Below are 23,768 nucleotides of genomic sequence, written 5' to 3'. Positions count from 1 at the left end.
AAATAAAGAATAGAGAAAGATGATCTACAAAAATGAAGGACACCCCTTCCGGATCCTCTTACTTAACAATTGTATCATGAAGCTGAATACAGCATATTCCTTATTGTCTCATTAATAATTTAATAAATATTGACTTCATGTACATTCCTTGCTCAATGTTTGTGATTTGTTAACTTGTATTATAGCAAATTGTGATGTTACTATATATATGTATGTGCATTGACTACTTGTCTTTTTTACCGGTTTATTTTTATTTTGATATTTTTAAGTTGAAATAAACAAGATATTTTGAATATTTGTACTCAAAACTCATTTTGAAATTTCTACTTTTCTTTATTTACCTGTCAACACAATTTCTAGAAATCCATATGATATTTGATATTTCCTTTTTTTTATGAATATATTTTGGCAAAAAGATGTTTGAATAGAGTTATGTCTAACTTTAAATGGCAAATGTTTATTCTACTTTTTTTAACTGTACTTACAAACATTCACTATTTTTAGTAAGTGTACGTGAATTTGTGAAAATTTATTATGCATATGTTATGTCTTATATATTTAAATATCCATTTTTATATTGACCATGAAATATCTAAATCATATGTTAAAATGGGCCCAAAAAATCAAGAAATGCATTATTTCAAAGCGTACAGCTTTGTTAGACTTAAGGCATCCTGTTCTGTTGCTTTGGTAAAAAGTGACATGAACAAAATATTTTCATTTTTATTAGTTTTTTTTTCTTAACCTCTAATATAAGTTAAATATAAGAACTATGAACATTTGACATTTGTTCAGTAAAAAATTTTGTCAATAAAATGCCCTCATTGAATCGATCTGCTCCTAAGTACAGAAAACTTGTAAGTACCACATATGAGGTTTATTTCTATTTTTTTGGAGTACCGGTATAAAAGTAGATATAATTCATGGGTCACCTAATTATCTAGCAACCATATTTAATTTCAATTTGATTTTCATCTATTAAAACTGTTGTAAAGTGTTGAAATCAATACTGTTTACAAGGTACCATTTGTGTCAAATACCTTACCTTTAATTTATCTGAGATTACCTTGAGGAATTTTGGTTGAAAAATACTAGGGATGTCAACTCGGTGAAGATTTACCAATCGAGTACTCGTTAGATTTACCGAGCGATACTCGAGTACTCGCTCGGATCAACATCTACAAAATGGAAACACAAAATTATACCCATTTCACGTATTTTTGGTCTTTGTCTTATGGACGTAAACTCTAAACATAATTACCAAGGACTAGATAATAGTCCCTGGAATTTTAAACCATAATTGATAATAAATAATAATAAAATCTATTTTATTTGAGTGTCACACATTGATTGATACAGTACATTTAGACATATATACAATTATATCTTTAAAATGCAATCAATGCACAGCCAAACAGTTGACTTATGAGACACTATAAAACACATACATGTGCATAGATACAATAAACTGCATGTTAATTTGTAAAATATTTCTAGGGTTAAAAAACTAATTAATTTAATTTAGAAATCGCTTTCAAAAATACTTTTAAATATAAATTGTTATTAAAAAATCATATAAAATACTATTAGAAATTCTTTGAATTAATTATAGCTCATTTACTATATGCACTCATTATGTAAACTGGCAATGATCTAATCAATTAATTAATAAACATCTATAGAAAAATGTTTGCTCAAACAACAGTATTTGTAATTCTTAAAAAAACACTTTTAATGATCAACAAAGAGGTGATGATTAGAACTTACTGATACCTTTAACAATTCTCTAAGGGTCAACACAGGGTGCAACGAATTTGTTCTTATTTTGGAAATATTATTTTTTCAACTTTTTCTGGGACGAGTCGATTTCTCAACTTTGTTACGTAATTAACAGTCCTGCTGATGAAAATATTTGCTCTGACGGTAAAGAGGTGTTGGAATGACTAAGAGATGATAAGCTAAAAGTGTAAGCCTTGGAAAGGTGCTCTTGTTCATATCCTACATCTGTTCGAGGGAATTTTAAATGACAATTAAACGCAAACATTCGAAGCTTTTTTTTTTAATTTTGATTAAATTTGATTAATAATAATTTCCCGGGAGGCGCTCTTAATAATAATTTTTTCTTTAAGAATGTAACAACATTCTAACAGAAACCGATTAGTCGAGTATTATTTTGGTATTCGATACTTGGTACTACCGAGCGATACTCAAATACTCGAGTACTCGTTGACATCCCTAAAAAATACCATAAATTTTTTAAAAGCTTTTGATAAAATTAAAATAGAGTTGAATGCTTACGAGGAAATTGGTTAGCACATGAATAGGTTCTGCTATAAATATGATTGAATCCAAGGTCTGATAGAAATCCTGGTGATTTTTATTTACTTTATTTTTTATGTATCATTTATTTACACTTATATTGTATATTGAATCTAATGATATTTCAAGCATTTAGTGAAGTTTGTTTTAATTATAAATAAATATCATATAGGTTTGAATGATTTGTGTATTTGATCAGCTGATACTGCATACATTTTACAATTAATCACAACTTTGATTCTGATATTGCAGAAATGTATTACTTACTAAGATTTTTGTTTGCATGCAGTTTTCATAATTCTATTTTTATGTACAAAAACAATTATATACTGCTGAAGATTTTACTACTATTTGGTCTCTAAAAGACAATTTATTTAGGCTAAAGATGAAAATCTAAGAATTAATCTCATTGGGCCATATATGTATGAACATTAATAATACAGCGATATTTGTTTTAGCATAATGGTGCTTCATTTGTTTTGTTATCTTTGTTGATAGATTTCCATTGCAATATAGAAATAATTTGTTACTACATGCCTCCCAAAGTCTTTCTTGTAATATGTGTGTGTCAAACTGTTCCTAGCAAAAATGTTAGTTTTTCATATATCATTTCAATTTTTGAAGTTTTTTGAGTAATGAAACACAAAGAATTACAAATTTTGCTGAGCACAAAAAAAAAAACAAAGCTTCAAGAAAGAAAAAAATTCCAAAATTGTTACTTGAATGGTTTGCATCAAAAATTTATGTTTGTTGTTTTTTACAGGTTACTTTAATAACGAAATGAGTTTTATGATATTTTTCTTGTAAATGAAATCCAATTATATTTTTATCCATTTTTTTAAATTCTTTATAATTTATTTTACTATTCTGGAAATAGATTCAAAAGTAATCCTATGTTAATATATAGTAGTTAATCTGTAATGGGTCCGACATTGAAAAATATTTTAAATCTATTTGTTAGTTGACTGCACTATATATATATATATAGTATGTATATGCACTGATTTTTTTCTATTACAACCAAAACTATACATGTGTTATAATTTATATTATTTTTTGTGACTGGTCGTTAAAGTTTTGCAAAAATGAAAAAAGGATCAAAAGACAAATAACAGTATACAAACCACAAATAGAAAACTAAGGACTGAGCAACATGAACCATCAAAAACTGGGGGTGATCTTAGGTGCTCAGGAAGAGTAAGCAGATCCTGCTCCACAAGTGGCACCCGTCGTGTTGTACAAACTCGGTGATAAGTCTAATTAGGTAGGTCACATTCGAGGAAAATTTATACAATTATTTTAAGATATTGAAATATATTTTTTTCAGTAGAAACAGGTTGATTCAGATAACTTAGCTCTTCAAAAATTAGCATATATATCACAGCTTTAAAAAATAACCTATAGTTGCTTACATGTTGGTCTCTAGTGGATAGTTGTCTCATTGACAATCTTTCCATATCTTCTTATTTTTATCTTAATACCTTTGACCTGATTAGTTGACAACATCGTCATATTTGACATGACGTTGATTATTTTGACCCAAACTTATCAAATCCTCTTCTGGTTTGCTGGTGAAACCAAGAAAAAATATTGTTTTTATCACGAAAAGCACACAAATACAATCTGATAAACAGATAACCAAATTTTCATCATACTAAAACTTTAAAATGTTAGTTCTCAACACAATATGAAGACCTTTTGAATTTTTTTGCAATGCTCACTCAACACAAAGCTTCAAATTGTAACTTGCAGTTGTTATTTCATAGTATCAATATGAAGGAATCATGTTAATCTATATTTAGATTTATCTAAGCAATTCTTCTTTCTCCATTTAATACTTTTCAAAAAGTTCTGATTAAATTAATATAGATTCTAATACTAAAAAAATAGAAATAGAACAAGTATGGTTTTTGTTGTAATAGTTTTTTCCTTACAGTGACTCATGCTTTTAACCATTCCTAAAGATGGTGCCATTTTTCTAGTAAAGATATATCATTGGTGAATTTTATTAGAACAAGACCAGGGACCAAGACGATAAAAGTTATTGTTGAGCTTTTGAACTGCCTTTGTTGGTAATATTTTACATGGCATATTTGTTGTATTTAGTGTATGATATGCATGGCATAATTGTTGTATTTACTCTTGATATTATGTGTATGAATTGAACAACTACTTACATATGATGTTGGTTTTTGATTGGGTTTTGTTTTGGGGGGAGGGGATGTACCATTTTCATGAGGAAAAACAAAATTAGGGATCTTTTGTTTTGGGTTGGGAATATTTAACAGTATTTTGTATACACACAAGTTGCACATCTGTGAAATTGTTCAAAAATAACCAATTTACCAAAATCTGCAAGAAAATTAGTTGCCCTCATCATTCATCATTTTAGAAAAAATTTTCAATTTCATGTACTTTGTTCAAACTTCCACAGTTTAATCGGAATAATCAATTAATGTTGTTTTGTATAATATATTTTAAGTCATATATTTATATAAGGTAACTAAAATAGTGAAAGTTAAAATATGTGTAGTATGCTTTAAAAGTAAAATTGACATATTTGATTATTAGTTTAATTTTTTTTTGTAGTTTCTTAGGAAAGAAAGGATGTTATTTTTATTTTTATATTTTTTGGCCCATTGTTTTTTTTTTTCTAATTGTTTTTAACGTCGGTTATTTGAAGAACCATTTAAGACACTACCATTTACATTTTCTATTAGTTCCTAAGAGTCAAATTTATGCCCAGCTTCAAATCTGTGTCCAATCCTATATTGCATCATAGACATCACAAATCTGTTTCCTTTCTTTTCTCAAATCTGTGTCCTGTTCATCTAATTTATGTGATGACGTTAGAATTATCAAAACGTCTTCCAGGAAAATGTTTTGTTGTCAAAGACATCAAAACTATTTTTACATTCAAATTAAATAGCTATCAGTTTAGGTTATTCAAAAGTTCAAGCATGTTAAACTATGGGATTTGAATGCTTGAACATTATATATATGCCTGTCCCAAGTAGCGTAACATTACTGAAAGTCTACTATGATAAAAGGACACGGATTTGAGTAAACAAGTGGCCATAGATTTGAGTGCCATGACATCAAGGGACACAAATCTGAGGAAAGGACACACCTTTGAGGCGAAACAAAGGGCCACCGATTTGAGTGCCATGATGTCACTGAACACAGATATGCGGAAAGGACATAGATTTGACTCTTTTATATATACATGGGCTTATTTTTATTGGTATCTAACGTGCTGATCATTATAGGTAAAACAATAAACAGTTTAATTTTCATATATCAATATTTCATAAAGTTTATCAACATGATATTCCTGTATTACTCAGGATACATATCTAAGTATCTTGGTTAACTCATGAATTAAAATTATAATTTATGTATTTCTTACCTTCACTATTACTATTTGAAATTATAAAATTTTAATCATGAACAAAAATCTTAAATATCAAATTTGAGTTTAAGTTTTGAAATTTTGCAGCATGGAGTTATGGAATAAATAAATCAGGATAGGAAACGTTTGACTGGTTCAAATGATAGTTGGATGAATCAAGTTTAACCTCTTTCCATATTAAATAAAATGTTATAATGTATATTTAAGATTTGAGGTGAAAAGACAAAACTCTTTTTACTGTAAAAGCAGAAATTATTGCGTGCATTTATTATTGCAATTTTTGAAGAATGAACAAAAAAGCGAATTTAATTATTGCTATTTTAGGAAAAGCTACATATCGATAAATGTACAAGATATCAAAATGCAAGTTCTTATTATTGCGATACTCAAGGTTTCGCATTAACCTCATTAATAAAAACCTCGGAATAATTCTGAACTTACAGTATTTTAAATATTGGAAAAATGTATATGTATGTTCAAGATATGATGTCAGATTTTATTACAATTTTCTATTGACTTCTGGAATTTAGCATCTTATCAATTGCAAAACTTAAAGATCTGAAGGTCTAATTCAAACTATCATCTACACAATTTTAATGATCTGTTATGAATAAAAGAATCATTTTAGCTTGTCTTTATGTCCCTGTCCCAAGTCAGGAGCCTGCTATTCAATGTTTTCAATGGTTGCTGTCAGCCGTATCTGTTCTAATTAATTTGCTGTTTTAAGCATAAATTAGGCCATTGTTTTTCTCTATGAATAATATCATATTTTGTAAATACTTTACTCGTTTATTGTTGAAGACTGTACAATGCGCTATAGTTGTTTATATCCTCACCTCATGGTCTTGGGTTGAAAGTTGTCTCATTGCCAATCATATCACATCTCCTTATTGTTCTCTGCTGTCAAGCAGTGCATGGGACATAGAAATACCAGATATCCATCTAAAATGCTTGTTAGCATACAATTCTTGCCAGATTTTCATGCAAGGAGTACGTTCATGAAGGGTCCATATTGGCCCTAACATTCTGTGAAGTTTAAAGTTAGTAATACAAATAAAAAATTTGATGACAAAATATGTAAAAATATCTGACATAAACAAACTCAACAAGTGCTGACTCATTAGAGCTATTATGATGCCATAAATTTGACCTCTAATGAAGAAAGTAATCATTTTGACAAAATTTGGCCATACTCCTTTATATCATGGGATTATATCAGCAGTGTCTCGGATGAGTTCAAAAATCAGTGCTGATCAACTATTTTGAAAGGAGTTGGAAATATATATCAATTGTAAATTGCATTGTAAGCACTCTCAAGCCTACATTTCTTCATGTTCTTGTACATATATTGGATGTGTTAAAAAATCAGCCTTGATCAATTAATTTTACAGGAGTTATGCTATAAATTATATTGAAAATTGCTTTGTAAGCACTCTCAAGTCACATTTCTAGTACGATTTTTAGGATACAGATTGCATTAAATCCAATCAAAACCCTTATGCTACTGGCCTAATATCAATATCTTCCAGAGCTTATCACTACCTTTGGAAGTTAAAGCAGCATAGTGCAGTGAGAGGAACATTCTTTAAATAGTATCCAGCCAATGCAACTTATTAATGATATGTTATAATCAGTTATTCAAGTTACAGAATTATGTGTTCTTGTATACTATTCTGGTCAAGAAAACTATTTCATACAACAAATGAAAGTTGTGCATGGTGTATGAATCTTTTTGTTCTAAAAATAGGCTCAATCAGGTGAGAGGTTTAGCTGGCTATAAAACCAGTTTTATTCGACCATTTTCTATATAAGCCCGACCGTGCAAGACCCTCATGGGTAGTCATGGTAGTTAAAAACCACCCTCATCGTCATTTTCTACATAAGGAAATACCTGTACCAAGTCGGGAATATGACAGTTGTTTTCCATTCGTTTGATGTGTTTGAGCTTTTGATTTTGCCATTTGATAAGGGGCTTTCCGTTTTGAATTTTCCTTTGGAGTTCGGTATTTTTGTTATTTTACTTTTCACAAATGAACAAAGGAAGATAGCTCAATTCAAAATACTGTGGATACATTATTATTCGTCGGATACCAATTTGGATAGGTATAAATAAACCACGAATTTAAATATTCAACGAAGTGAAAATTTTCTTTTGGTATATATATATGAAGACTGTAGCAAAACTTTGAATTCATATATCCACGAAAATAAAATTTTCTTCCAATCAACGAAAAAGAATGAATCCACAGTATATGATTTGTGTGTCATTAGAAAAAGCTATTCAATGTTTAAATTCAGTTCACAATGAAATCTAACTTTATCTTTCAGTGCTCACAAGCACTTTGATTATGAAACTGATGTCAAATTTTTATCAGTAATGTTTTGGACAAGATCGAAAACCAGTGCTGATCAATAATTTTTATAGAAGTCAAGTCCATTGTTAGCGCTTTTAAGCCTTCTTTTGTGTTAGATTATAAGGAAATTTACAGCAAAGGTTTCATTAATGTTTTACACAAGTTCGAAAACCAGTGCCAACCAAATATTTTGAGAGGAATAATGTCCCTTCAAAATAAAGTGTTTGGCTCTACTGTCATAAAAGACCATGTGAGTTTTTGCCATCACTTGGCGTCTTCGTCGTCTGTCCTTCTTTTTTCGTTGTTGTAAACTTTAAAAAAAAACTCCTTTGGAACAACAGTTCCAAATGTTACATAAAACTTTACCTGGATGTTCCTTATGATATCCTGTTAACAAATTCCAACTGGGGATTTGATCCATCAACAAACATGGCCGATGTTGTTAAAATTGAACATAGAGGTAAAATGCAGTTTTTGGCTTATTACTCAAAAATTAAATGAGTAAGAGCAAAGCTGGCATCATTAAAAATTGTGTCTCCTTATGTGGATTGCAATAAGTCAGATATAGCAGAAGTATCTCATAGTGTTTTGTTTTCATGAACGGAAGAGCCCAGTAATTTATACTCAGGAACTGTTTCAGGAAAATTTTCATAACTGCTTGATATATGTGATAACAGTGATATAATATTTATTGACATGTATACTAATGTAATTTTGTAAACAAAAGAACAAGACATAAAATGATTGATCAATTGGTGTTAAATGCCACTTTCAACACTATTGTGCAATTTCTGGCGGTCACGGTAGGAAAACTGACAATCCTAGTCAATTAAGATTGGAGTCGAGTGCACCTGCCCCGTGCGGGATTCGAACTCACAACCTCAGTGTTGACTGGCTAGTGATACAGTAGTTCGACTACTTAGACCACTCGGCCACCGAGGTCCCGACTTTAAATGAAGAGTAGACATAGTGGTGTAATGAATATCAAGGAATATGAATCATTGTGCGAATACATTGTTTGTTTAATTAAATAGGAAACGAGGTTGTTAACTTACTTGTATTTTACAAAAGATAATAACATTGTCATCTTCCTGTTGTATTTAATATCGATTGTTTATCTTCTTTATCCCTCATTACATAGCATTATGAATGCTTGGTTCCGACATCTAAGAGGATGATTTGATTATACCAGAATGCATGGTTTGCTGTACGTCCTTTGGTAAATATCACAATACTTTACTCAGCACGTTTTACCTTAAAATTCATCCTGGTATTCCCGAACACATTATAAATATGGTCGGTGATGAAATTTGATATATTTAAATTATTTATTTATTAAAATGATCCTTCAATTACATGGTTGGGCATCAATCGGCTCGAGTAGAGTGTGACTATTCATTTGCGCGGTTGGCAAGCAGGTTTCTAACCCCGCCACATTATGTATGTGCCTGTCCCAATTCAGGAGCCTGTAGTTCAGTGGATTGTTGCTGTATATCATAATTGTTTTTCGGTTATTGCTTTGTACATAAATCATGTAGTTAGTTTTCTCATTTGTTTTGTTTTACATTTGTCATTTTGGGGCCTTTTATAGCTTTCTATGCGGTATGGGTTTTGCTCATTATTGATGACCTATATATAAATTGAGAATGGAAACAGCTAGGGAATGTGCCAAAGAGACAACAACCCAACCAAAGAGCAGAAAACAGCCCAAAACCATCAACGGGTCTTCAACACAACGAGTAAATCCCGCACCAGGAAGCGGGCTTCAGCTGGCCCCTAAACAATAATGTATACTAGTTCAGGCGAAAATGGACGTCACACTAAACTCCGAAACATTAAGCTATATCACATTCGATTACACCAAAGATGACAATATTGTCTAAATGTTTGGGTAAATGAGTTTACGTAATTGATTGTATCGCTCTTGTTTACTCTTCTATCAACTAGGTTTGCTTCCCCTTATCTCATAACATCTTTGTTTACGTTCCAATAAAACGTTGCTACGTCATCAATACTCTGTGAAAGGTTACCGAAAACCATCCCTACATACTACTCCCGAGTGGCGGATGAATGATTTAAAACGAGGCCTTAGGGCAACCGAAATATTTTGTCTACAGGAGGACAGTCAAAAATCAGAAAAACATTTTCATGTCGGGGCCTTTTATAGCCAACTATACGGTATGGGATTTTTCTCCGATTGTTGAAGGCCGTACGGTTGTCTATAATTGCTAACATCCACTTCATTTGAACTCTGGTGGATAGTTGTCTCATTGGCAATTATTGAAATTGAGAATGGAACCGGGGAACGCGTCAAAGAGACAACAACCCGACCAAAGAGCAGAAAACAGTCCAAGGCCACCAATGGGTCTTCAACACAGCGAGAAAATCCCGCACCCGGAGTCGGGCTTCAGCTGGCCCCTAAGCAATAATATATACTTGTTCAGCTAATGGACGTCACACTCAACTCCGAAACATATAAATGAACCAAAATTTAAAAAAACATACATGACTAAAAAAGGCCAGGGATTCCTGACTTGGGACATGCGCAAAAATGCGGCGGGGTTAAACAACTTTTGTGAGATCTCAACCCTCTCCCTATACCGCTAGCCAATGTGGAATAAACAAACACACAGCAATACGCACAGTAAAATTCAGTTCAAAAGAAGTCCCGAGTCCGATGTTAGAATAGGTAACAGAAGAAACTAAAGCAAAATGACAATAATCAACATAAATTAACAAAGGACTACTAGCAGTTACTGAGTCTTTATCATATGAAAATCAAGCACAATTCCTCCCGTCATGATCAGGGGTTTAGTATCATACCATCATAAAAAAAAAAATTCCACATCTCCTTTTTTTATTTAAAAAAAACAAACTTTTCGACCATAAGGAGCTCATTGTCCTCCTCGCAATCCGCCACACCGACTCCTCTTATTGTTTTCAAGTCAAAATCCTTAAATTTTTCATCATTTTAATTTGTTCAACTGTTAAGAGAAAGGCGTGCGTATTATTGTGAAGATTATTTTTAATTTGTAATATTTCACATATATATAGTTACTGAATCTGTTTTTTGTAAAATTTGCTAATGCTATGTACGGAAATTGAACAGTCATCCCAACTCCTCTTATAGTTTTCAAGCTAGAAGCTGATTTTTTAAACAAGTTTTTATTGTCACATCCAAAATAGTTATTTTAGAATAAAGATTTAAAACATCTTTTCACAATATCATATGTTATTTTTCATAACACGTAGATATGGAATATACAAGGTATATGGTTTTTGATGTGACATTTTGAGTATTATAACCGGTTTATTCCTGCTATTCGTACATTTTAAAATCTGGTATGTCAGTTATAAGAAATCTATGTAGGAATAGGAAGAAACGTGAATAAGCAAGGGATTAAATCGGTTGTGATTAATTTCATAGTACATTCATCTTTAAAAATTATTTTCAAAATATATTATTATTTGACTTTGTATTTTTCATTTCTTTATTAAGCTTTTATTACCTCATTACTTTTGATATAAGAAATATTCTTTGTATAGTAAGTATATTTCTTTTCTTTTTTCTTTTCTTTATAACTATATTTTTTTCCATCCGTGACAAAATAAGAGTGTCATAAAGACAATTATAGCTTGCTGTTCGGTATGAGCCAAGGCTCCGGGTTGAAGGCCGTACTTTGACCTATAATTGTTTACTTTTTATACATTGTGACTTGGATGGAGAGTGGTCTCATTGGCACTCATACCACATCTTCTTATTTATAATTACCATGACAATGGCATTAGTATCATATTAAGTAGATCGTCACCTAAAAGTATTAGTCCCTTTAATGCCATGTTCCCATTATTTGTGGATGTTATTTTTTTGGCCGTTTGTAAACTATAACTGTTTGTTTGACATTCGTGACGTGAGATGTGAATGAAACTTAGCAGCAATATCCAGTAAGGACTATTCAGTTCTGTTTACGTATACTCAATTTATCTGTTGATGGATGAACAAAAACACAAACCAAGGAGCATAATTTTAATAGCTATTCGCTTTCTGAGGAGTCCCTTCGTGGTTTTTTCGAACAACAAATAGCATATTTAGTTACGGGTCATTTTAATTCTTTATTTCCAAACTCATATACTTTTAAGTGCCTAAAAATATAGCTTTCATCTTGGTCTTTACAATTAAAGGGGCATTAGCTGTCTAATTCATGTACACCGATTTGACTAAAATTTTCATATTTGATTTATAACATACTAAAACGTATTTCCAAATTATAAAAAGTCTGAAATAAACAACTTACAATGCATGGGCTCGATAATATGTATCAGTATTTCTTGTGTATTTTAGTCAAGACGCCATCTAATTAACTATTGAGGTGTCCTCCGAAGACTGCCGACGGTCATATAACCCGATATAAACATAAATATAAGATATAAATATATAGCGAACTCGTGCATTGGATTTTTCTAGGTCTGTTTGATTTCATATTATAGGTTAAAAATATATGTTAATCATCGTTTTTACCTGTATAAGAATGAGTTTTTGTGGATCGAATCAGTCAATCAAATGGTTTACCCTTGTTTCACTTTCAATGATGACATTCTTTTCCTTTTAATAACTGAACACGCCTAATTAATGCGTAATCCATCTCTAGCTAAGGGGTTAAATTGAAGGTCACATGAATACGGATTCAATGAGGTCGAATTATTCACTTGCAAATGTATAATTCATCATCGATGTTTCTTAGCTTATTTTGACAAAATTGAACCAAACTGGCTGCTAAAAGCGAATTATTATTTCACTATGTCACTTTCATTAATGATTAAACAAAAAAATCATATTTTAATTTCTTTTCATATCTCTTAGCTAATGCCCCTTTAAGACAACAAGGTCAACACATCCAAATCAATGGTTCGTTTTCCAACCGTAAACATTTCCTGGAATTACATTTTTTTCTTTTCAATTTGATAATTTCAATGCACAATTTTGTGCAAACACTAACATTTGATTTTGATTTGATCATTTCATCCGATTTAAAGATGTAAACGAACATTCAAAACTTTGGAATAATGAAGTCATTAATCCAAAGTTTTGAATTTTTTGGGGACATTACTCTACACTTTTTTATTTTAATTTAAACATCTGGAATGAAAGTGCACATATTTTTCCTCACACCTGTCATATCGTGATTTTATCGTACGAAACAAGACTATATTGAATGAAATCAAATATCTTTACTACAATTGTTGACATGAATGAAGAAATAAGATTGTGTACGGAAAGTGTAATTTATAAACATCCGTCATCTAACAAATAGACAATTTTGAAAAAGAGGTAATGACCAAAAATGAATGGAATTACCACAAAATCGTCATCGTCGTCGTCGTCCGATTAACATCTGCTTTCGAGGAGCATTTACCATCATCTGGAACGTTAAAAAGTTTGAAAAACCAACACTGTGTAGATACACTGTGGGCAATATATCCGACAGTGACATGACAATATAAAAATAAGGAGAAGTTATATATATGATTGACCAATGAGATATATATCCGCCAGAGACAACAGGTTGAGGATCTACACAACTAAGTAAAATTAAGAAGAAGTGGTATATGAATGGCCAATGAGATAAATATCCGCCAGAGGCAACAGGACGAGGATCTACACACCTAAGTAAAAATAAGTAGAAGTGGTATATAATTGGCCACTGAGATAAATATCTGCCAGAGACCAAAGGACGAGGATCTACTCAACTAAGTAAAAATAAGTAGAAGTGGTATATAATTGGCCAATGAGATAAATATCTGCCAGAGACCAAAGGACGAGGATCTACACACCTAAGTAAAAATAAGTAGAAGTGGTATATAATTGGCCAATGAGATAAATATCTGCCAGAGACCAAAGGACGAGGATCTACTCAACTAAGTAAAAATAAGTAGAAGTGGTATATAATTGGCCAGTGAGATAAATATCCACCAAAGACCAAAGGACGAGTATCTAAACATCTCAGGGCACTGTATGAGCCTTCAACAATGACCAAAGCCCATGCCGTGAAGTAAGCTATAAAAGGCCGCGGCATGTCAAAAGGTGGAAGAATTTAAAAGAGGAAACCAGCGCCCTGATTTAAGCTGGATACAATAAATGATAAACAAATATAAGAGATCAACCACTGAATTACCGGCTCATCTCTTGGAACAGGGACATAAAAGAATGTGGCGGAGTTAAACATCCGTCTGAGTCCCAACCTTCCACTAACCTGGGACAGTAGTGACGAATAGTTATATATAATAATTCGAAAATTTTGCTTGAAGGCTTAATTCTGGGCAAAATATTTGATTTTATCGTGTTTTTACCTTTATAATTTCTTACATTAAAAATGAACAAACGAAAGAGAAAAAACAGAAAAGAAAACGAAAACGAAACAAATAGTACTAAACAGAAACGTTAGATATCATCAAGTACATTCGAGACTTAAAGTTTGGAGGAAAGTAAAGAATTTTGAACTCATGAGGGAATCAAAGAAAATAACTATAAAGTTGCAAAACTGCTTGGGTCAACTTTTTGGTTTTAAGATGAAATATTTATTAAAAAAAGCATAAAAAAAGCCCGTTTTGATATTATCAACTACACTCGAGACTTAAAGTATGAAAGAAAGTCAAGAATGTTTAAAGGTTTGAGGACATTAAAGAAAATAATTAAGTGTCAAAACTAAGGCCAACGTTTTTTTTTAAGTACTAACATGCAATATTTGTTTAATCAAAAGAAACCTTTTTATCTTAAATTTGTGTCCCAAGGATTTACATATACTAAAATTTCCTGTCAATTTACTTTTTGACATGTTTGTATTTTGACTTCTCATTCATTGTCACACCATGTGACTATTATACTAACTAGTGTAATAGTCCCGGTCATTCCTCAACTTTTTCTGTTAGCTTAAATTATTTGAAACATTCGTTCTGTCATTTGTACTTTTTTGTGGCACTATTCAGGGGGGGGGGGGGGGGGCGCATTACATTTCCGCGCATTTGGGGATTACAATTTTTTACGTTTGCGCGCAGCTTTTGATTTCATTTGCGCGCATTCATTTTACAGGTAACACAGGTAAAATAAAGATAATTCATAATAAATAGTTAATATTAATTTTCAACATGTTCTGTTTGTAAATTAAAATTATATATTTTTTCATATTGAATTCTAAAAAAATATACAGTGATCATGAGAAATCCCGTAATAGCTTTAGACATACATGTCAGTTAATTGGGGGGAAATTATTTGTGTGTGATGGATTTACTATTCGACAGAACACTTAAGTCTTGGATATTTCATGGCGATGCACTGTAAATAATTACAAAGGTATTTTACAAGATTCCCTATTTCCTCAACGTCTTCGGGCATTACTATACCGTCAGCAGAATCAAGGCGTACTACAAACGACCCGGAATCATTCCATGCTCACTACAATGAGCAATTTTATTCAGCACATCCATGTATTTTTGTACACGTTACGACATGTAAAATCAGTACTTTTAATCTTTAGATTTACTAATTTTTTTACATTTTTATCTGTTTATATTTCCAGGACTAAGTGCTTGTGCGCAATAAAACGGACTTATCCTGCTCGAAAATAATAGTTAAATAAGTTCAATCTACCTGTATTTACCTGAGTTTACCTGTAAAAGAATGCGCGCAAATGTAATCAAAAGCAGCGCGCAAACGTAATGATTTTTGCGCGCAAATGTAATGCACCGATTCAGGGAACGAAAGAAAATTCAAAAAATGTTTAAGTTAGAATTATAAATTGCGCGCTAGACTACGAATAAACATAATCTACTGTTCCCAGTTTTACATAACTTGTCAAAAAATAAAATTTAATTAGTAAATCATGAATGTAGTTTCTTTTGCATCATTGCACTTACTGATTTTCCTTATACTGTTTAAACAATTTTATAAAAAATTCTCTCAGATTGATGGAACATTTTCACAGATATTGGACAGTGATCTGAGACTATATATATAGATGTATAAAAACAAGTCTAAATTGAAAACAATGTTCAAACCTATGATTGCGTTGGATAAAAACCGCAATTTTTATACGTGTGCATGCAAAACAAATTTCTTGGTAGAGGGGTCTAAATATAGCACAAACAACATTTTCCAAAAGACCAAAAAAGTGAAAAAGTATATTTTAACAAAACGCATTTGACTAACAGGTCGAACAACAAATGTTCTTAAATCCTGATGACTGCCATTGGCGATTGCCACACAAGGTGTGATAAATGGATATATATAGGGTACTAGTATAGAATTCGCCAACATTAAAACTAAACGATATTTTGTAAAAACAAATTATATCACAAATGTAATAAACAAATTCTAATATTTCAAAGTAATGATATATTATTCCCCCTACTGTGTCATAAATGGTTCGATGGTTTGAAATTCGAATATGTGCACATGTGCATAACCCAATTTATAATATTCTCCTAGTTTTCATTTGTATTTGTTGGTTATCCGATACATATACAATTATATGGTAAAATAAATCGTCAAGAACATGATCTGTTTGGCATTAACATAACTTTAAGTTCATAAAGCATTCATAAAGCAAACGTGTTTTGTTCAAAGTCGGTGACATATTTATAAAACATTGATTATATAATCGTGTTCATCTTGCATGGTTAATGCAGATATTTAAACCCCATGACCACGATATCTCACTATTGATGTGAAACATCCCTCTCTAGTTTCTCAAAAATCATTTTATCACACTGAATTTGTCTTTGGTGTGTAAGAATTATTCCTGGAAATCTAAACGCAAAACACAAATGATTGATCTTTCGGAATTTTTTTAAATCCGTTCTTTAATATGAAAAACCCATTACATATTTTCAGAAGTCCATTACTATTACTCTAGTAATGGACTTCTGACATTTTTGCTCGGATACCCCGTATGAGGATTTTTTGGATAAAAGTTGCAATTTTAGTGTAAGCATATTTTATAAAAGAAATCGTTATATACAAAGCTATAAGGGTAAAGACATAAATACGAAATATACAAGTGATTCAATAATTGGGATTAGGAAACAAGAGCAGTGCTCTTATATAAACCGTCTCCATAGATTCAAAAATAAAATTACAAGCTATGATTACATGCTGAATAGCAAACGAATATGTACGTAACAAAATACAGTCAATGAATACAATAACATAAAGAAAGTTCATTTTAAATTTATTTATACATATAAAAAAAATTGCAAAGGAAGGGGGTGAAAGGTGTTTTAGAAAAATGAGAGTGTTACTGAGTCATGGTTATTAAAGAATGAAATAATATTTCTTTTTACAGGGGAGGAGTGAATAAATAGAATTATTTGATTGCGGATGTAAATCGATTAATTGCTACTTAAAATAAAGTTTTGCACAGCTTTTAATATCAGTATATTTTGTTCTACTTTTGTTCTATTTTGTTTTGTAAGTATCTATAAATAGTATTTCGGATAACCGATATCCTTTATCAGTATGATGTAAAATGAACGTAATTAATTATGCTGGTTTTCCTAAAACAATTTTGAATGTATAAATAAAACAAGTAAAAAACCGAACCACAATTCTAAAATTTGTTTATATATATATCAAAGTTTAAATGCGTACAAGTTGAAACTGTAATGCAATCATATTACAAATGTATAGAATTTCCTTAATTTATTTATAGACGGAAACGTGATTCCTTCAATTTTTTTTAGAGTTGCAAAAATCATATTTAGTTTACCCAAATTAAATCAGCGAGTGAAAATACCTTTGATAGAGTGTCAACAAATTTAATCCTTTGATTTAATCAATAATAATTTAATTAAGAGCACAGTCTTGTTTATTCGATTCTGTACGAGTTGTTTTCATTGTTGCTAATGAGAAAGCATGAAAGCTTGGTCACGTGATATATGTGATTTAATTTGACAGGTAGAAAAACAAGGACTTCAATTCTCGAGTATTTTTTCACTAACTGAGGATATTTTACGTTAAAAAATGACTAAAGTTGCTGATGAGGAAGAAGGAAAGAAGGAAAAACAAGGTTAGATTATAAATTAGGCTATATGTTTAAATTATAAAAAGGGGGGAAGGTCTATTAACAGGACAGATAAAACCAGGACAGTTATTTTCGATACGTTTTCATCTGTAACTTTTGTTTTAACCAACATATTGTTAAAATTTAAACTGTATAATAAAGAACAGGGTATATACTTACATTATTTGTAAAAAAAATAAAAATAAAAAATTAATAAGTTAAAAATAATCTGCCAGGACAGTTAAATTTTAAGAAAAAAATGGCTGAAATTGCCGAGAAAAATTTACTTATAATTGAAATAATTTCTCCAAAACAACTGTCTGGCATAATATTTTTGTACGATTATAAAGTTTAGGGAATACTCATTCTAAAAATCTAGAAATTAATATAATTTTCGATTTTTAAAGGTAAAAAAATCTGCCAGGACAGTAGCCTTTTACGTTAGAAATTTTATTGAAATCAGCTCAAAATCAAAATATAAAGTTAAATATCTTCTTCAAAATGAATGTCTGGTAAGCAAATTTTGGTTCATTGGAAAGTTTGAAATATAAGCTTTAAGAAAATATAAAAAAATATGGACTTTTATTTCATTAACACAAAAAAAATCTGCCAGGACAGTAGCCTTCTGCGTCAGAAATTTTGTTGAAATTCGCTTTAAATCAATGGATAAATATGAATATTTTGTTCAAAATGCATGTCTGGCAAGAAAATGTGTGTTCATTGGAAAGTTTGTATTGTCAGCTTTATGAAAATATAAAATTTTATGAACTTTTATTTTGTAAACATAAAAAAAATCTGCCAGGACAGTAGCCAACTATGTTAAATGTTTGAATAAATGGCGTAAATCAACGTAATTTTTTAATTATAAATGAAATAGTATTTTTATTACCATTGTCTGGCATACTTTTTTGATATTATTAGGACCAAATCATTCAAAAAATCTATAAATTTATTTTTTAATCATTTCTTAAAGTAAAACAAATATGCTAGGACAGTACCTTATTACATTGGAACTAGTGAAGAAATTTGTTTTAAATTTAAAATAATTCTCAAAGATTTTTTTGTTTTATTCTATTCAAAGTTTGCAGTTTAAGCTTTATCAGTGATATATTCATGAAAGTGAACATATTTAGAAAACATAATTATTGGTGTGTTCATTAAAAAAATATTTACTTATTTCGTTATGTTGATTAATTTGATCTCTTTTCAGTTTATTAAAGGTAGCAGACAGATCATTGAAAGGGCATGGGCTTATATTTTATTAATCAAAAACATTTCATACACATACATACATATATATATAAATAATCATACAATACAATAAAAAAAGAAAACACAAAAATTAAAAACTGTAAAATCTCCTTTATATCGGAAGCAAACTCTTAACAAATTAAATTAAGTTTTGACAGTAATAAAAACTTCAAAGTCACTGATTGGTGTCAAATCCTTATAGGTGTTTATTCACTAATTAGTAATGTGTTTAGAGCACAGGAATGTGTCACCTTCTTTTATCCCCGTACACGAAACGTGTTTCCAAATGTTGCATTTTTTAACTCCTTTCTGCCATTCACACCCTAACATGTCTTCTACTGAATCACATTTGCCACACTGACAGTTACATTCCACCACACTAGTTTTATATTTCGGTTTACCTTTCATGCCAATTTTTTTCTTTGGAAATGGAATAAATTCACCTTTTTCTAAACAAATCACAAGATGTTCTCTAAAAATTTCTGTGTCAAATTCTACATGTATTCCACCTGAAAAACTTGTAAAACAAAATTCTACAGCATTTGCAATAGCAAACAACCCACAATCTATGGAATTAGTTTGTTTCTGAACTTCTGGTATCTTGACCAACAGACGTTTTTTACCATGTGAATATATTTGTGAAAGTTGTATTTCTGAAGATGTTGTAAGTGTGTCGTACATGCTGTCCAATATATAAACTTCATTTGATTGTCCTGACCACGTGGTAGTAATCCAGAAAGCAAGATCTGGCAAGATGGATTGACTCGTAGTATGCTATCAACCAGACTCTGTATTTAATTGCTCTGCAGTTTCCCTCTGGAAATCAGTATTAGACTCATCAACATATATGACTAAAGTGTTATTTCTTGCTATTGTGGTATCATTTTCCATATATTTTCGAAATAAAACATCATTTTCAGATATAACCGATTCTTGATCTTGGTTAGCTTCAGCATTCGCATTAGCCATTTCCAAATTTTGCCCTTGTCACAACTAATGTGACTTAAAATGGCAATAACCGGGATATACAGTGACTAAAGCTCACCGACGATAAAAGTCAAAATTTGTTATGATATATCATTATAACTTATTTATTTCGTATTTCGTATTAAATCCAATAGATAATTACATTACATTTATTTCCAAAGAATCAATCGGACTTTAAAAAAGTTAAATATAAGAGATACTTATATGTAATCTGTAGGAGCACAGGAAAAACACGTCCGTCCTGGTTGAAATCTGCTCACTAGAATATTATAGCACTAGTCTAATAACTTTTAATAATGAACATCTGTATTAAAATGCAATCTATATATACCCAGAATGACACGTGCTCACATGTAATCACCGGATTAATTAAGTTGATTATCACACGCCTATATGTTCCAAGTTATCTTTGATTCTTGCGGTAAAATGGAGATCTAATCTAATTTTACTTTTAAATATACAATCAATTAGTGTTTCGATGTGTTTTGTTTTCAATTGTATTCCTAGTAAATAGTTAGAACATAAAAAAAACTAAATATCTTCTCATAGGTACTCATTACCACACGCTCGGTTTACGGTTGACATAACAGAATACACAAATACACAGATTCAATGACAGGTCTTAAGTTTGGCACGTGCCAACCAATTATTTAATTAGCTATAGGACGACTGTTGGGCAGATTTTTGAGGTTTTATTATCAAATGAATATTTTTTTTTCTTTTCACAAAATTTATTGTTCATACTTTACAACGAATAACAAAAATAATAATATTCTATTCAACTTTCTATTTCGATTTGAAAAAAATTTCCTCACAAGTTAAGACAAATAAGTTACTGTCCTGGCAGATTTTTATCTACTTTAAGAATGAAAATTGATCAATTTCTTTAGTTTTATATTATAATTGTGTCTGTTACTTTATGATAGTATCAAAATAGTATGTCAGACAATCGAAATAAAGAAAATATTTCATTTATAGTTAGAAATTGCGTTGTGAATTTCCGCCATTTATACAGAAATTTAACGGAGTAGGCTACTGTCCTGGCAGATTTTTTTTGTGTTAATGAAATAAAAGTCCATATTATTTTATATTTTCTTAAAGCTTATACTTTAAACTTTCCAATGAACCAACATTTGCTTACCAGACATTCATTTTGAAGAAGATATTTAACTTTATATTACGATTTTGAGGTAATTTCAACAAAATTTCTAACGTAATCGGCTACTGTCCTGGCAGATTTTTTTACCTTTAAAAATCGAAAATTATATTAATTTCTAGATTTTTAGAATGAGTATTCCCTAAACTTTATAATCGTACAAAAATATTATGCCAGACAGTTGTTTTGGAGAAATTATTTCAATTATAAGTAAATTTTTCTCGGCAATTTCAGCCATTTTTTTCTTAAAATTTAACTGTCCTGGCAGATTATTTTTAACTTATTAATTTTTTATTTTTATTTTTTTTACAAATAATGTAAGTATATACCCTGTTCTTTATTATACAGTTTAAATTTCAACAATATGTTGAGTAAAACAAAAGTAACAGATGAAAACGTATCGAAAATAACTGTCCTGGTTTTATCTGTCCTGTTTTTAGACCTCCCCTAAAAAGGGGGATAATCCTGGCCATTTTAAATGAAATGGTAATGCACAACACCACCATGGCACTGGTAGAAATCCGGTGAAATTATGTGCAAAATGTATGGCATACTATGTTGTAATTTCAAATTTCAGTCCATAGATTTGTACAGAATGTAAGAAAATGCAACAATACAATCAAGATATACAAAACCAGTCGTGTCCCCCATCTAAATGTTACAACAAAATGAACAATTTTTACATGCATGCATCGTGCTTTATGATATAGAACATAGTCTAATCATAGTTATAATTAGTCCAAATAATTATGACGTCTTGAAAGGCTATTTTAATTATTTTCTGTGACGCCTGAGCCTCATAATTATTCGAACTAAGTGACAATCACCTGTATGTTAGCAATAAAAAGATTGAAAATAGACCAAAATATTATAGTATAGTCAAGTATAGGAGTAAACCTTACACCATATTTTTTTTACCAATTTTCAGGGATTTGCATCTAGTGTAACTAGACAAATCCGTGCTATTATCAATCATTTATTCATTTATTGCTACATGTGCTTTCATGTAGAAATTAATATAAGGTGACAAAGTGTGCATGCTAATACATTGTAAACATGCATGATGCAGAACAGACCCTTTAAAAAAAATCATGGTTTCTACCTGAGATTACTATAACATATAACTGATAATTATATGCATGGGTCCTTTTTAAGAATATTGTCGTGTTTACACCAATGCTACAATTTTTATTTTTAATGGAAAATGCAGTTTTTAAGTGTTGAAATTAAAGTTTGTAGGATTTATTAGTTTTAACATCAATAATAAACATGATTTAGAACTATATTGATAAGATTAAAATATATTTAAGTTAGATTTTTGCCTATATATAATTTGATTTAAACTCAGTCACAGTAACCAAATTTCAAATTATTTTTTTCCTAATTTCTGATTGTTTTGAAATCTGCAAAATGAAGTCTTTAAGAATTTTTATGATAACTCTAATGGAAAATCAGTTTCTTTATTATTCTATGTAACATTTCTTTTACAAAATAAATTCAATTAGTCTACATGAAATGCAGGTCTATCTTGTTCAGTCAAGGGTGTAACTTGAATAAGTTATTAGAGAAAAATAACATACACCTGTTATTACGGATACTTTCTCTTAATCTGTAGTAACATATGTTTGTTATCAGTTAAATGTACCATAAAAAAATTTATTTTCAGTGGGCACTTGGGAATTCTTGAAACTTGCGCAGTAACTTAATACATAACCTTGAAAACTAATTTTCCAATTCAATTATTACATTTTTGATCAACCATGGTAAATCAATGAGACAAGGCTTTTAAGTGATAACTTAGCTGTAATAACAAGGCTTAGTTATTACAGTCATTTAACTTATTACATGAGACACTTGGGAATGACTAGGAAGCTTGCACAGAACCTCATTACATGCTCTTATCATTATTTATTACAATAAATTAAAATACATTGTGATATATGTAGGAGAAAAGGCTTTGAAGAGATGTACATGATGTAGAGAAGCTGTAATAACAGCCTTTAGTAATTGCAGGCATATTTTTTCTGTAATATAATGGGTGTGTTATGCATGATTGGCAAACTATGGGCTGTTATATCTTTCTAAAGTTTAATATACATAAGGACAATTATAATATCAATAGAACTAGTACACAATTTTACAAAATAAAGGATGCATAATGCCCCTTTGAAACATGTAACATACATATGTTATCACAGATTTTTGATTTTTTAGCCCTCAATATTGCTCAATAA

The 23,768-nt window shown here is 30.4% G+C and overlaps 1 protein-coding gene and 1 long non-coding RNA gene across 3 annotated transcripts in view; one reads left to right on the top strand and one right to left on the bottom strand.

Moving 5' to 3' along the window:
- Nucleotides 1–6,422, bottom strand: part of LOC127729907 (uncharacterized) — a 47,858-nt gene extending 41,436 nt beyond the window's left edge. Inside the window, exon 1 of the long non-coding RNA XR_007994892.1 lies at nucleotides 6,151–6,422. This is a non-coding gene — a long non-coding RNA (uncharacterized LOC127729907). The remainder of the gene's footprint in view (nucleotides 1–6,150) is intronic.
- An 11,425-nt stretch (nucleotides 6,423–17,847) lies between these two features.
- LOC127729902 (choline transporter-like protein 2) overlaps nucleotides 17,848–23,768 on the top strand; it is a 54,868-nt gene continuing 48,947 nt past the window's right edge. Inside the window, exon 1 of one of the 2 annotated variants that reach the window (XM_052237835.1) lies at nucleotides 17,848–18,146. In XM_052237835.1, coding sequence (XP_052093795.1) covers nucleotides 18,101–18,146 — 46 coding nt within the window. In that variant the 5' untranslated portion in view covers nucleotides 17,848–18,100. The remainder of the gene's footprint in view (nucleotides 18,147–23,768) is intronic. The other variant, XM_052237834.1, reaches the window with a different exon arrangement.

The sequence above is a fragment of the Mytilus californianus genome, unplaced genomic scaffold (genome assembly GCF_021869535.1).
Source record: "Mytilus californianus isolate M0D057914Y unplaced genomic scaffold, xbMytCali1.0.p SCAF_2, whole genome shotgun sequence".
Classification (NCBI taxonomy): domain Eukaryota; kingdom Metazoa; phylum Mollusca; class Bivalvia; order Mytilida; family Mytilidae; genus Mytilus; species Mytilus californianus.
The sequence above is the reverse complement of the archived record's forward strand: the minus strand, read 5'-3'. Positions and strand labels throughout refer to the sequence as shown.